The sequence below is a fragment of the Spermophilus citellus genome (genome assembly GCF_964194105.1).
Source record: "Spermophilus citellus genome assembly, chromosome: 17".
NCBI classification, from domain to species: domain Eukaryota; kingdom Metazoa; phylum Chordata; class Mammalia; order Rodentia; family Sciuridae; genus Spermophilus; species Spermophilus citellus.
In genome coordinates this window covers 51,169,343-51,183,026 of record NC_138199.1, presented here as the reverse complement: position 1 = coordinate 51,183,026, position 13,684 = coordinate 51,169,343, and the positions used below count along the sequence as shown (strand labels likewise).

At 53.8% G+C, this 13,684-nt stretch overlaps 2 protein-coding genes across 4 annotated transcripts; both read right to left on the bottom strand.

Moving 5' to 3' along the window:
• Window positions 1–104: 104 nt before the first annotated feature.
• Window positions 105–3,570, bottom strand: SCRN2 (secernin 2). 3 transcript variants are annotated; one of them, XM_081270032.1, is made up of 8 exons: window positions 3,449–3,570; window positions 2,927–3,100; window positions 2,446–2,627; window positions 1,775–1,974; window positions 1,135–1,350; window positions 891–1,056; window positions 618–798; window positions 105–426 (listed from the first exon to the last, which is right to left on the bottom strand). In XM_081270032.1, exons 2-8 carry the CDS (start codon window positions 3,098–3,100, stop codon window positions 256–258), a joined length of 1,290 nt encoding a protein of 429 aa, XP_081126158.1. In that variant the 5' UTR covers window positions 3,449–3,570; the 3' UTR covers window positions 105–255. The 3 variants fall into 3 exon arrangements, with proteins under 3 accessions (XP_081126158.1, XP_081126157.1, XP_081126159.1); XM_081270031.1 differs by having other exon boundaries at window positions 3,435–3,562; XM_081270033.1 differs by having other exon boundaries at window positions 3,442–3,553.
• Window positions 3,571–9,907: 6,337 nt separating this feature from the next.
• SP6 (Sp6 transcription factor) lies at window positions 9,908–11,038 on the bottom strand (the record flags this gene model as incomplete). The annotated part of the gene is made up of 1 exon (XM_081271962.1): window positions 9,908–11,038. The coding sequence occupies one exon, from the start codon at window positions 11,036–11,038 to the stop codon at window positions 9,908–9,910; it is 1,131 nt and encodes a 376-aa protein (XP_081128088.1).
• Between the last annotated feature and the right edge of the window lie 2,646 nt (window positions 11,039–13,684).

Here is a 13,684-nt window from a genome sequence, read left to right as displayed (position 1 = left end):
AAAGAAGGAAAGAAGAAAATTTTTTAAATGTGCTGGTGTGGCAAATTTGGGTCTACCCTTTGCCCTCACCAGCCTCTTGTGCCCCACTGAACCTGGAATTCAGCTCACTGAACAAGAAAATAAACCACATTTATTAAGGCCAAGGCTGTATCAGCCACACAGAACAGGCCAAGGGGCAGGAAGGAATTGCCCCAAACCACCATTACCTCAGGGCATCTGGGGCTAGGAACCTGCCCCGCCCTGGGCCAGGAGGAGCTATGTGCTCAGCTCTGTGTAGGCCTGGCTCTCCCTCTCCACGAAGGCCTGGAAGAGGCCACCTAGCTCCTGGTGGGCTGGGGTCTGCTCACCAGCCAGAAGCCCCCGCGCAGCCTCCAAGCCTTCCTGCTCCAGGTCCCGCTGCTTCTGCTGCAGCTGCTGCCCCTGCTCCTGCGGAAAAGGCCAGAGCGGGAAATGTATCTCAGGAGGAGAAAGCCAAGGTCACCACCCTGTCCATGGCAGCTGACTCCAAGAGTGGGGCCTCTCTCCCAGCTCTGCAGTCTCCTCCCAGCTCCTTATTTCCAAAGTGCCAGGTGGTGTGGGGGAGTTCCCCCAGGGTATGCCCTATCCCCTGGGGTTACCTGCTCACTCTCCATCAGCCCCAGGGCCACCTGCTGTCCACGGTAGAGCATGTGACGGCGATCCACTTGAGTTTGGAATCGAGGCAGGGTCCGAACAGGATCCTGTACTCCAAAAGTGGGGGACAGCACCTGGGGGGCCTGAGTCGCCCCCACCCCAAAGATGAAAGGTTTGAACACTGACCTAATGGAACATGGACAGCAAGACTGAGGTGGCTCATCTCCTGTCACCTCCTCTGCCTGGTACGCAGCACCCCAAACCCTCATTCTTCTCACCTGGAAGGGTCTGGTGTGGCTGTGAGGAAGTGGACACAGGGCCGTGTGGGATCCCGAGGCAGGATGGACACCATGCTGGCTGTGGTTCGGAAGCCTCCAGAGTCCATACAAATGCCACTCTCTTTGTTTCTGAGAATGCCCATCATCACCTCTGCTGTGATGTTCCCTGCCAAGAAGGAAAGCGTGAGGTTCCCAGCAGAGGGAGAACTGTGGCCCTCCTGGGACCCCACCCACCCACACAGACCTTGCCATTTCTGTAGCAGTTCCCGCCCAGCCCGGAAGCGGGCCTTGGCAGCCTCCATGCGCACAGGCTGCTGGGTCAGAGAGAAGACCTGAGCAAAGTCAAAGGCGCCCTGCCCACTCCACCAGCCCTGGGCCTGGGCATGGCTCCGAAGTTCCGGATGTTCAGCTGAGATGTCCGTGCCAATGCTCAGCTGGTTGGAGATGTTTCGAGCACCCCCTGTGAAGGAGATAAGGGAGTTGTTCATTTATCATGAAGTACCCATTGTATGCCAAGCTCTGGGCTAGGTGCTGAGAATATGATGGTGACAAGAACACCCTACCCTCATGGGGCTACAGAGGTGGGGGAGACAAAATAATCACAGAGATAAATGCAACGGCGAGGAGGTACCTGCTTGCATGTAAGGAAGAGCCTAACTACCCAGGGAAGTCCAGGAAGGCTTCCCAGAGGAAGTGACAGGCTGACTCACAGGAGGACTTAACCAGGTGAAAGGAGGGGAGAGTCCCTATAAGGGTTCATTTCCCATCTCTTTGGATGTCCCCAAAGGTTGGCACCTGGATGGTGTCCCTCTCTGTCCCACCAGCTCTACCACTTCCAAAGGGGAACAACTTTGGGAGGTGGGCCCTGGCACTGCGCCCCTCACCCTGGATCCTCTGTGCAGCCCACAGTCTCCCAGCTGTCTCCAGCACCCATGCCTCAGTCCGGTCAGCCAGCAGAAAAGTGTTGTGGTAGCAGAATGGCATGGGGTCCTCCCGGCAGCTGCCCCCCTGCCCATAGCGCTCCAGCAAGCCTGTGATAACATGCAGGGCCTCCTGGGCAGTGTTGCCCCGTTCTAAAGCCAGCCTGGCAAAGAAAGGTCAGGGGACAGAAGTGGCCCAGAGATATTTGGTAACAAGCCCAAGTCACACAGCAAACCCACTGGCATTGGTCATATTAAACACAATTATGCCAGTGGTTTCTAAGCTGTGCTCTGAAGATTCCATAGGAAGGCCTGAAACAGAGAGAGAAGTGCCCTGAGCCCCAAACTTATCCTCCATCAGGGCTGCTCTATCAGTTTTATAAACCTGGATTCTACATGAGATTTCAATTGAAAAAAAAATTTACTCTTATTAAAAAAATGTAAACCAGTGCCATCCTATTTCTGGGCCAGGACAGGCTCCTTATCAGACTGAGGAGATGGGGCCAGGAGAGAGGAGGGGCAGGGAAGCCTCCCCTGGGAGGGCAGAAGGGCAAATTCAGCAGAAAGGAGTCTGTCCCTATGAACCAGACTGGGGGAGGGAGGAAAAGGGAGATGGAGAAGGGAAGCATCCACACCTGAGCAGGTCCATGCCCAGCAGGGCTTCCCCCTCCCCAACTGGCTCCTTGGTCCACACAGCTTCGTTGCCAATGCAGACACCATGCTCATTGGCACCCATCTCAGCTCCCCACAGCCAAGAAGGACGACTCAGAATCACAGCATGTGTCTTCGACACCTGTTCCACCTCAATGTAGGTGCACTGGAGGCAGAAAGAAAGGAAGCATCCACTCAGAAAGGGCCAGAACCTACACTGTGCAGGCACTTTGCCAATCACCCAAGGTATTGTCCTTGGGAAGGTCTTATTCCCATTTTACAGCTGAGGAAACTGGGGTCCATTGGCTAAATAATAGGCTTATGGTCCAGGTTGGTAGACTTGAAGCTCATATTTCTTTTTCACCACATCTGACAACCTCCAAAGTGTAGAAAGCAGAGGAAGAAGGTCTTAGAAGAATGCCTAGAACTGCCATCCTTTTCAGTATCGCATAAGGCCTTACCCACCTGGAGCCGGCTCCCAGGGGGGTGAGTGCCTGCTGGTACAAACACCACCTCCTGCACCTCATCCCGGGGTCTGTCTGAGTTCTTTGCAAAGATCACAGCCGGAATGGCAGAGGCCGGAGGCATGGAGACCAAGCAGTCGCAGGAACAAGGGGTGTCATGGATTGAGGACGACATCTGCGGAGAGTGGGGGACGACTGTGTCCCTTTCATGCCACCTTTCCATAATCCTGCCCACGTCTCAGGCCTAAGGCGCTCTCTCCCCCAACACGTGTATACAGAGGGAAGACACTGAACAGCGCGGACACTTGATGCCTGGGACCAAACAAACCCAGCACATGGCTTGGAGTCAGCTGGTGGCGCAGAGTCCTAGTCTGAGTGTCCTGCCCTGATAGTCTGGGATAGAGTGGTACGGACTCACTGGCTCTCCCACTTCTCGCTGGTGTCCCACGCTCCTGTGCATGCCCAAAGACCCGCCTCTCTTCCATGCACACCCTTTCCATCCCCAGTACCGTATACCCCTCACTCTCTCAGCTTCCAACGCCCCCAACTTGGTCACCGGAGCCTCTTCCTCCGCTTCGTGTCGGGTGGATTCCAATGGACGGAAGCTTCTAGGTGACCTGGAAGGCCTTTGACCCCGGAGGCGGAGCCAGAAGATCGCACCTGCGGTTCCACTGTTTTCCACCTGGGTGCGCGCGAACACCACTTCTCGGAGCGCAGCGGTTTGTCAAGTCCTGCGGGACTCCAGCAGCTCATTACCCGGGCGCCCCTCATCTGATGGGGTCGCTGTGGGGAGCTAGAGCTGGGAGTGGAAAAGAATCTGCGTGAAAAGGGAAGCTTCCTAAGAGATTGGGGACTGCTGGGGCATCTGGAAATTAAGGAAGAATCTCAGTTACTTGAGTCCTGTCTTGAATTCCAAAGTCACAATCCCAATGAGCTATATGAGGGGTCACAAGCTAGTAGGTGTAGAGATAACAATTCCTTTTTATAAAAAGGCACAAGGACACATATGCATATTGTCCCACCCCAAAAGTTCTCTCCTGCCCCATAATGCTTTTAAGAATATAGCTTTGAAAGGAAATTTAAAATTTTTCTAGTCCAAAGCTTTGGTGTGTTTTACATATAGTGAAACTGAAACAGCAAAAGAAGCGTCTTGGTCAAGGGGAACAGACACATCACAGTACAGAGATGGATCATGATCCCAAATATTCTTTTTTTTTTAAATATTACTCTTTAGGACACAACACAATGCCTTTATTTTTTTATGTGGTGCTGAGGATCGAACCCGCGCCCCGTCCGGGCTAGGCAAGGGCTTTACCGCTGAGCCACAATCCCAGCCCCATGATCCCAAATATTCTGACTTCCAGTTCATTTTGCACTATAAAACATTTCCATAAATCCAGTGGGGTGGCGCAAATCTCTAATCCAAGCTACCTAGGAGGTTGAAGAAGGAAGATCTCTCAAGTTCCAGGCCAGCCAACCTGGACAGGACAAGGAGACAGCAAGACCCTCTCTCTCTTAAAAAAAAAAAAAAAAAAAAAAGGTCTGAAGATCTAGCATTTACAGTGATAGAGGGTTATATCCTTAGAGTAGCCTTTGGGAAGCCCTGGGTTCAATCTCCAGTACCAATAACAAAAATAAAATTATCTCCATAGCCAGAATTTAAGCAAAATTCGTCTCACACACTTTTGCTTCATGGAGCCCTCCAGGAATGTGGAATGGGGTACATTACAGACTAGGTACTGCCCGGGATTGTATTGAATCTGTAGGTCCCTTGGGGTAGTATGGACACTTTAACAATATTAATTCTTCCAAACTATGAACACAGAATATTGTTCCATTTGTGTATGTGTGCGTGTATTCTTTGATTTCTTTCATTAATGTCTTAGTGGTTCAGTGTATAGATATTTCCCCGTACTTTGTTAAATTTATCCCTATTTGTGTCAGGTGCGGTGACGCTCGCCGGTAATACCAGTGGCTCAAGAGGCTCAGGCAGGAGGATTTCAGGTTCAAAGCCAGCCTCAGGAAAAAGCAAGGTGCTATACAACTCAGTGGGACCCTATCCCTAAATAAAATACAAAAGGGCTGGAAATGTGGCTCAGTGGTCAAGTGTGCCCGAGTTCAATCCCCGGTACCAAAAACAAACAAAAAAGACCTCTATGTTATAAACTATTAGTAAATGGGATTTGAAAGGAAAGTGACTACAACACTCGGAGCGACCAAGAGATCTTTATTGGAGCAGTGCAAAAAGAGGAGAAAGAGAGAGAGAGAGAGAGAGAGAGAGAGAGAGAGAGAAAGAGCAGTGGAAAAGAGAAGGGGGGTGTGAGAGAGAGAGAGCGAGATGGGAGGGGGACCAGCAGGAGGGAGTTTTTATAGCCCAAATCTAATGGGGTCTCTGGGTCTGCAAGCTGCCTTGTTGGCGTACAGTGATTGGATCATACAGTAGTTGCTAAGAGTGTCATCTTCTGCCTTCAGACGTAGGGGGCAGGGGTCAGATGTGGGTTTCCATTGCACCAGACGGGTGGGGATCAAGTGTTCAGCCTTGAGTAGGGTTGAGTATTCAGCCTTGAGTGGGGTTGAGTATTCAGCCTTGAGTGGGGTTGAGTGTTCAGACTTGATGCAAACTGGTGATAAAGGACCAGACAGAGGGGGGTTTGAGTGCCCAGGTTATCCTGCAGCTAACATTCGTTCAGCCTGCCCTACAGACAACTTAGTTCAGCCTGCCCTGCACCTAACTGGATTATTGATTTCTTTTCCGAATAGTTTATTGTTTGTATAGAAATGCTACTGATTTGTGTGTGCTGACTGTATCCTGTGACTTATTAATTGATTAGTTCTAACAGTTTTTTGTGGAGTTTGTTTCCCAAGATTCTTTTCAAGCCTACACTGCTAATGTGCTGAGCGGTCAGGCAAGCTAGGCTTATTGGGACGGTGAGGGTGGTTTCTAGTGCATCGTTGGGGAGGGGCTGTGAGGATGCTATTGGTTGTCATTGCAGCAAACGTCAAGGCTTTGCGTCCCCAAACCGGTTCACCTTCTGCACTTCCTCGGATTGCCCGCTGGGTGGCGAGAGCAGGTAAGAGAAGAAAGAGCATAGCGCAGCCTCAGGCTGCAGTTGGTAGGCTGCCTTCTCCGCTGTCAGATTTCCCTTCCTGACTTTATTTCCCCACCCTACAGGGCTTTTACTTCACTTCCCAGGAGAGGAGCCGGCCCAAAGAGGTCACCCATAGGGTCAGCCCTGAAGCTATTTCCCTAATTTCCTCCCAGCATCGCCAGGATCATGCTGTCTGCGCACCACATCTGAGGGGTCAGAGGTGGACTTGGGCTCCAGTCAGGGGGCCCAGGCCAGCCAGGCAGCATTGCATACCAGCAAGCAAGCATCAGCCCCACCAAAGGCCCCCGCTAAGAATGCAGGTCAGCGGGAGGAGCTGCAAGGGGAGGAGGAGCAGCCTCAACCCTGCCCAAACAGGCCTAGCCGGCCCCACAGCTGCCCTCCTATCCCTGGGGGCAACCTGTGGAAAAAGGAGGGGATTCACCAGGCTTCTGGGGTCTTATTCCCCCAGAACCAGGAAGACAAAAAAGGTGTCCAGCAGGAGTGCTGCCCGTATGAGGTCACAGAGAAACACACCTGTTCCTCCTCTTCCCAAATTGCTCCATCCCAGAACAGATAGAAATAAACAGTTGCCCCCCCCAAAAAAAAATAAGTCTGGTTTCCTCTATAACCCTTAAATCATTCCAATACCCCTATCCCAAGGTTTATTCTCCTAAACTTTGTGGACCAGAATCTCAGAAACAAGGATAGAAAGGGCCAAGTGAGAGTCAATTTGGTTGGAGAAATTAGGTTAGGGATAGAGTGGGGGAAATAGGAGTCCCACTAGGGGAAAATAATACATTTGGCAAAAACAAGGGTAGGAAGTGAGAAAAAAAAAAACAAAAAAACATAGCCCTACCTCTTTGGGGCCTAAACCAGACCCTCTATTTACTTTCCTATTTGGAGGGCTCTTGAGTCTTGAGATTTTTACTCCCTTGATGCGAATTAGGCACCAGATGCCTGGAAAAGTGTGTATGGATGGTATTTCTACATCCCTCTGAGTGAGGCACACAGTGGGCCCAGTGAGCTGTCTGTGTACACTGCAGTTGAGTAACTGTGGCATGGCTCTAGCTGCTAGTTGCAGTAGCAACCTTTCCCTCAAGACTTTCCAGCTGGGCAGGAGCCCATCAGATATCTTGGCTGCCTTTCATCGCCTTGTCCCTGATAGGGATCATCTAGGTGAAGAAATTGCTGTCAGTCACCCCCACCTCACTCACAGCCAGAGGGCCCGGCTGACATGCACGCACCCATGGGGGCGGGATGAGGGGCCAGAGGCTGGCTCTGGCTGAGAAGGAAAGGAACTGGGTTCTTAGGGGAAGGGAAAGAGGGGACTTTATAGAGAGGAAGAAGGAAATATCTAGAAACCTACACAGGTGAAGACCAGGGAGGGACAGCTCAGCAGTAAACCCAATGAGAGTCCCTCCCTCCCACTGCCCCTCCAGGGCAGGATCAGACCCCATCTCTGACCCAATCAAATGGATGGAGGTGAGGCTGTCCAGGGGCTGCAGGATCAAAGGGAAGTCTCCACCCTGCCCTGCAGCCCTGATCTGGTCCTCACTACAGAGGTACACCTTGTCAAAAAGGAAACCAAGCTAGAAGACAAATGAGGCAATGATGTGGTTGATGACTTTATTGTTGCATAAAAAACACAGGCTGTTTCTTCCTCTTCCTCCCCCCTAAATGGGTTCACAGCAGTTAAAGAAAAATAAATTCCTACATTTTCCTCTAGGGGGGCTGCCTAGAAGAGCAGGCAGCCAAAAAACCTAGAACTATAAAAGAGGGGAGCAGAAGAAAACCTATTCAAAGCCCCCACCTGCATACCTTAGGACTCAAGGCCTCCATGTCCCCCTACCAATATCCTTTTGGGAGTTCCCCTCACAATGGTCACTTGGTAGCACAGGGAGGGGGTGGCTGGTTTCGATGGGTGGAGGAGAAAGGCATCCTACACCCACGGTGCCCTCCTTTCTCCCCCCTCCACCTGGTCAGGCAACCTGCAGGCGCAGTCAACTCCCCTCTTTCCCTTAAAGCTCCCACAAGGAAGGGGCCTCTGGTTGTGACCGAAGGAGGTGGGGAAAGAGGGAGAATATAGAAAGAACCTTACTTCTTAAATTACTGCAGGCTCATGAGTCCCACAGGGAAAGTCACCCTGTCCCTTTCAAGGGGAGCCCTTTCTACACAAACACATATTCCCACCCAGATCCCAGCCCCCACTTCCCATATAGCTCCCAGTCCTTGGACTGGGCTCCAGCATCCCCAAGGGAGAAAGAGATGCTGTGGGTCTATGCCCTAGACCTCGGACAGGTGAACAAGTTGGGGTCTCAGGAGACCCCAGGCTCAGTAGAGAAACACACACATATACACAGTGTACACACAACACACACACATGCACACACACACACATGCCCTAATATTAAATAAAATACCCTTTGCTTATAACTTAAAAATCAATACACAGCTAATCCCTGCAGAGGGCTCTGGGTGGAGAGAGAGGAGCAGGGGAAAGGGGATGTCAGAGAGACTCAAGGCCCCTACCTCTCTCCTGGGAACTCCCCCAGCCCCAGGGTCCTGTGGCCTGCCAGACCCTCCCCCATATCTGTTTCTTATCCCTCAGCCTGGCTCAACTTCTGCTGGGCTTCTCCCCTCCCCACCCCCATGATCAAAATCCAAATGTATTTCTACTATCTAAAGAGAAGGGAAGGATCTGGACAATTTCCTGGAATCCCTTCCAATGGGAGAACAACTCCTTCATATGGAAGGAAATCTCCCCCTCAAGATAAGGGGGAGAACTCTATAGCAGGAGCAAGGAACTCAGAAGAGTCAAGCTAACAGAGTGGGGTCTTAGTTCTTGATGGACAGGAGAGGAAAGTCAGGGGCACGGTCCACCACACTGGGTGGAAATTGTTGGGTCCCTCTGCAGGGACACCCTCACCTATCCCCAACCAGCCTAAGTAACTCTCTCCCTTCCATCCCAAGAGGAAGGCAGATGATGGGGACCTAGGATAAGGAACTACATCAACTCTAGAGCTGGTGCTACTGGCTGCCTTAAAATCCTACCTAGGGTAATGAATGGGGCAGGTGGACTAACTGCACCTGATTTTTTAAATGACCAAGAGTTAATGACTGAACCAAAATTAAAGAGGGTAAGGTTAGTTTCTTCTATCTGCAGTCCTCCCCCATTCCTATCTCTCATTTTAGAAAGGGACTTCTCTGCTCACCCTACCTACTCTGTCATCCACCCACAACTCTGACTTAGAAGCTGTCCCCTCTTCCTTTGTGGCCCTATCAGACCAGGTCTGGAAGGGTTAATAAGGAGGCACATCAAAGGAGTTATTTCAGCAACTCTCGAGCTAGATAGACACTCCCTCTAAGAGGGACCACCGGCCTCCCCCACCTCATCTCAGCTCTCTCCGGAAACCCTAGGGGCAAGAGCATGAGAAGGGGGATGAAAGGGACCCAGGCCGCAGGGCGGCTCCGGAGGCGCTTTTATGTCGGGGTTCCCAGGCGCTAAGGATGTGTTCAGACAGGTAGCTGCAGCACCCCGGCCCCACTCCGGGGGGACGCACCATCTCCTCCAGCCGGTCCCTTCCACCCCTAGATGCAGCAAGGGGTGCCCCATTCCAGCCCAACCTCTGGCCCAGGGACCAGTAAAATAGTGAGGAAGGGAAGAACCGAGGGGCATGTGCAGCTCCTTGCAGCCTAAAACAGTCCAAGGCGACCAGTCCAGCCCCCAGAGACCAAAAAAACCCTACCGCCTGTCTCCCAGTCCCCGCACCACTTTTCCTCCTCCTCAATAAATAACCACCTTCCCCTCTTAATCAAGCCGCCCAGGACGTCAGATCTAGGTGCTCTCTTCCGAAGTCCCAGGGACACCGGCAGGGAGGCGGCACCAGAGGGCTTCAGTTGGAGGGGGCCGAGCTGCCCTCAGACTCTCGTTTGCCTTTGCCCCCTGGGGGCTCCACTGCACCTCCGGCCTTGGCCTCTCCCGGGGCCGCTCCCGCAGCCTCCTCTTTGGCGCCCTCGTGAGTTTTCATGTGCTTGGCCAGGTGGTCGCTGCGCATGAAGACTCTGCTGCAGACCGCACAGGGGAACTTCTTGGTTCCAGTGTGGGTCTGGAGGTGGCGCTGAAGCTCATCCGAGCGCGTGAAGCGCTTGCCACAAAAGAGCCAATTGCACACGAAGGGACGGTCGCCGCTGTGCCAGCGCAGATGCGCCTTCAGGTGCGACGTCTTGGCATAGGCCTTTCCGCAGCCTGGAATATGGCAATTGTGCAAATGCTTCTTCTTGCTCCCATCCGGACCGCATGGAGCCCCCAATCGCTCGGCCTCCAGACAGTTGGGACAGCGACACACCGTCTGACCTGAGCTGCGGGGCACCGACCGCCGGGAGCCTTTGGGCCGGGCAGCCGCATCCAGACTGGAATCCAGCCCTTGGGACTCTGGCGCAGCCGCTTCCAAAGCCTTAGCCCCGTCGGGTGGCCCCAGAAGGTGCTGCGCTCCAGCAGCTGGGAGGAGATGGTGAGGGTGCGGATGGGGCGGCGGTGCACAAAGCTGGTGGTCTCCGACATAGCCCCCCAAGCCAGCCTGAAGCGCCCCCGGGTGGCCAGGTGAGGCCAATGCGCCCTGAGTGTGGGGGAGGTCCATCCAGCTGGTGCCCGGATGAAGGTCCCACCAGGAACCATCCTCTGTGCCTGGGTGCGTCGGCCGGAACCACGATTCGTAATGGTGTGACATGTCCGGCTGCAAGAGCTTGGAAAAGGGTCCCGGGGCCAAGGGACTGTCGCTTTCCAGATCCTCGCAGGTTACCCGCGAGGAGGCCCCTGGCAGCTCATATCCCTGAGAGAAGTCGACCTCCGGGCCCAGCGGGAGGCTCTGCAGCTCTCCAGGCTGCAGTGGGGAAGGGTAGTCCCCAGCCTCGGGGCTCGTGTGGCCCTGGTATGTTTGGAGAGGCTGCAGGTCGAGGCGCGGCGGAGAGGCGTGAGGCGCGTCGGTGTGCTGGCTGCCCAGAGAGCCACAGACAGCGGTTAGCATTGCCGGGATCCGGGGTGGGTGGGGGCAGGGACGGTCAAGGGCACCTCAGATGGAACCTAAAGGAGACAAAGAAGAGGTGAGGAAAATAACGGGCTCTTCTTCTGTTGTAACCCTGATCCCCTCCCTGCGAAGTGTTCCTCTCTGGTATCCAGGTTAAAAAATAAAGTGAAGAGGGGAAGGGGTGGTCTTTGGGAGAGGACTAGAGATGGGTTAAGAGTTTGGGAGTACAGACTGAGAATGTGAGCCTCCAGGAGGGCAGAGGAAGACCCTTCCTCTAAGTGACCGCTCTTATAGGTCCCTGAAGTTGGGCTGGTCCCAGGGTGCTAAGTTAAAATGCTAGAACAGCCCTCACCCTAGCTACTCAGGTCAGAGAAGGGGGCAATGGCATTTCCCCCTGCAGATCTGCTGCCAAATGGAAACAGTAGACCCATCTCAGCTTCCTCATTTTAACTCAGGACACAGACAGGTAGAGAAGGGTGGCCTGTTTTTTGCAACCCAAAGCTTCAGGTAACTTGCCCCTCAGGAAAGTGCTGAGTTTTGGGAGAAAGAGCCCTCATGCCATCACAGGCAAGATGAATGAAGAGCATTGGTCTACACTACTCTTCTCAGCTTCCTGCCTGGCTTGGTTGACTGGGCCCTTCCAAACTCACTCCCACACCCAGCCTCCACTCTCTTCCCTCCAGCAGGGACTTTGCCTTCCTCGGGTGCAGCTGTAGTGCCAGTTTCCAGGGGAGTTTCCCCCATCAGAGAAAGCCAAATCTCCCTTCTTTGTCTTGACCTACACCAGTGCCAGCCAACTCTCTTGTTGCTACCTATATCCCCTTCTCCAAGCTAGGGGAGACCCAGCTATGAAGCTGGGAAGTTTGGATTCCCCAGAGAAGGGGATCACCCAGAAAGAGCTTGTCAGAAAACTCAGGAAGGTACAATTGCCACCCCCTTAAGGTGGTAGAGTAAGAGGTCAGCGAGAGGAGGGCAGCAAGAAAAGCCATAATCACTTAAGATCAAGAATTGCCAAGATGATAAAAGGAGTGCATCCGAGGCCCAGATAGTTTTGAGAAGCTCCCAAAATGATTCTAATGTAAAGCCAGGTGTTGAGAACCATTGCTCCTGGCCAACCCTCTTGTTTTAAAAAGGAAACCAAAGCCATTTTTGAAGCAGTGGCTTGAACAAGGATGTCCATTTATTGCTTCAGTCAATAAATATATACTGTGCAGAACCTCTGTGAACCAGTTCTCCTGGCTTCTGATTGTTACTCTTTTCCTAAACTATTAAGAATCTAAGGACCCTTTCCCCCTTTCTCAATCACACATCTGTGACTTGAAGGTCCCCCTGTTATCATCTCTCCTTAAGACGTAGGAGCTTTTTGCCTCCTGTGTGTGCCTTTTCTGATGGTGGGGGAGGAAGCCAATGATTTAGTGTAAGGTCTTCTCGTCTTGCCACCCTAAGCCTCTGGGACCAGAGAGGTGGCATTGATAGTCTGGGAGAGGCAGGGAGAAGAGGGCTGGGGCGCCTACTCAGGCTCTGGCTTCCTCACCACAAGAAAGGAACAGGGTGAAGCAGCAGGAACGAAGCCTCAGGCCCGGGCGGGGCAGCCCAGAAGGGGCTGGGCGGGAGCAGTGAGGCTAGGGACCCTAATAGCTTTTGGCGCCTGGGAACTGCCCCAGGGGCTGGGGGATGGGGAGGCTAGAACGACCCAGACTCCAGAGTAGCCTCTCCCCACAGAAAGCTTGAAAGCACAGGCCTGGTGCGCAATGGCCTGCTACCTAGGTTTCAGAAAAGGAGAGAACAGAGCGCCCACCATCGCTTTCTGCTCCGCAATTAGGGAAGGCGAGTAGAGACACCATTAAGTCTCATTTACCTGGCTGCTTTCCCCGATGTCCGGCACTCAAGCGGCCGGGACTTTGGTACTCTCCGTTTTCAGTGTGCCAGTACTCTGGTTGTCCCAGTCGCTCCAGTTTCCCCAGTTTGCAGCCGCCTCTCCCATCCGCCCGAATTTCCTTCGATCCGGGCTCTAAGCTCCCCAGATCCTTTAGGGCTCCCCCCGCCCTCCCGAGTCCAGAGGAGGCTGCGGCGCGATCGGAGCGAGTTTTTCGCAGAGGCTCTCCACAGAGCGCACCCTTGGCGGTCCCGACCCGGGCTCCTACCTGGAGGCTGAGCTCAGGCTCCCGGCAGGCGCGGCTGTGTGGTGTGCTACAGACCCGCGCTCATGGGCCCCGTGTGCAGGACTGCTCTCTGTGGCGAGAGTCAGGAGCCAAAGGCTGGGTGGGGGCGCGACAAGACCCGGAGATCGGCAACGACCGAGGCGGTGAGAGCCCGCGAGAGGGCGGAGGGCGGGCGGGAGCGAGCGAGCAAGCGAGCGAGCGAGACCAGCTCCGCCCGTGACTCACCGCGCTCTCTGCCTTCATCCTCTCCCCTGCGCTCCTTTTTCCCCCAGAACTCGCGGCCCCGCCCACCTCACCTGCGGCCGCCTTTAACCCTTGCGGGCTCGGCAGGACCAAAAGCCCAGCCCGGCTGCGAGGAGGGGGCGGGCAGGCGAAGGGGAGGGACGGCTAACTAGGCCGTATCCCTCCGGTTCCCTTGCTCCTCCCTTGAACCCTCCACCCCCTGTGCCAGGGGCCCGCCCGGGGTGTTTCCCAGGTTCTGAGA

Excerpts from the sequence above, each read along its gene's own strand:
- SCRN2 (XM_081270032.1), bottom strand. The coding sequence starts at position 3,100 with ATGTCGTCCTCAATCCATGACACCCCTTGTTCCTGCGACTGCTTGGTC. Across the intron at positions 2,628-2,926 it reads CCCCTGGGAGCCGGCTCCAG|TGCACCTACATTGAGGTGGA; the intron begins GTGGGTAAGGCC and ends TTCTGCCTCCAG. Across the intron at positions 1,351-1,774 it reads GGCTGCACAGAGGATCCAGG|GGGGTGCTCGAAACATCTCC; the intron begins GTGAGGGGCGCA and ends TCTCCTTCACAG.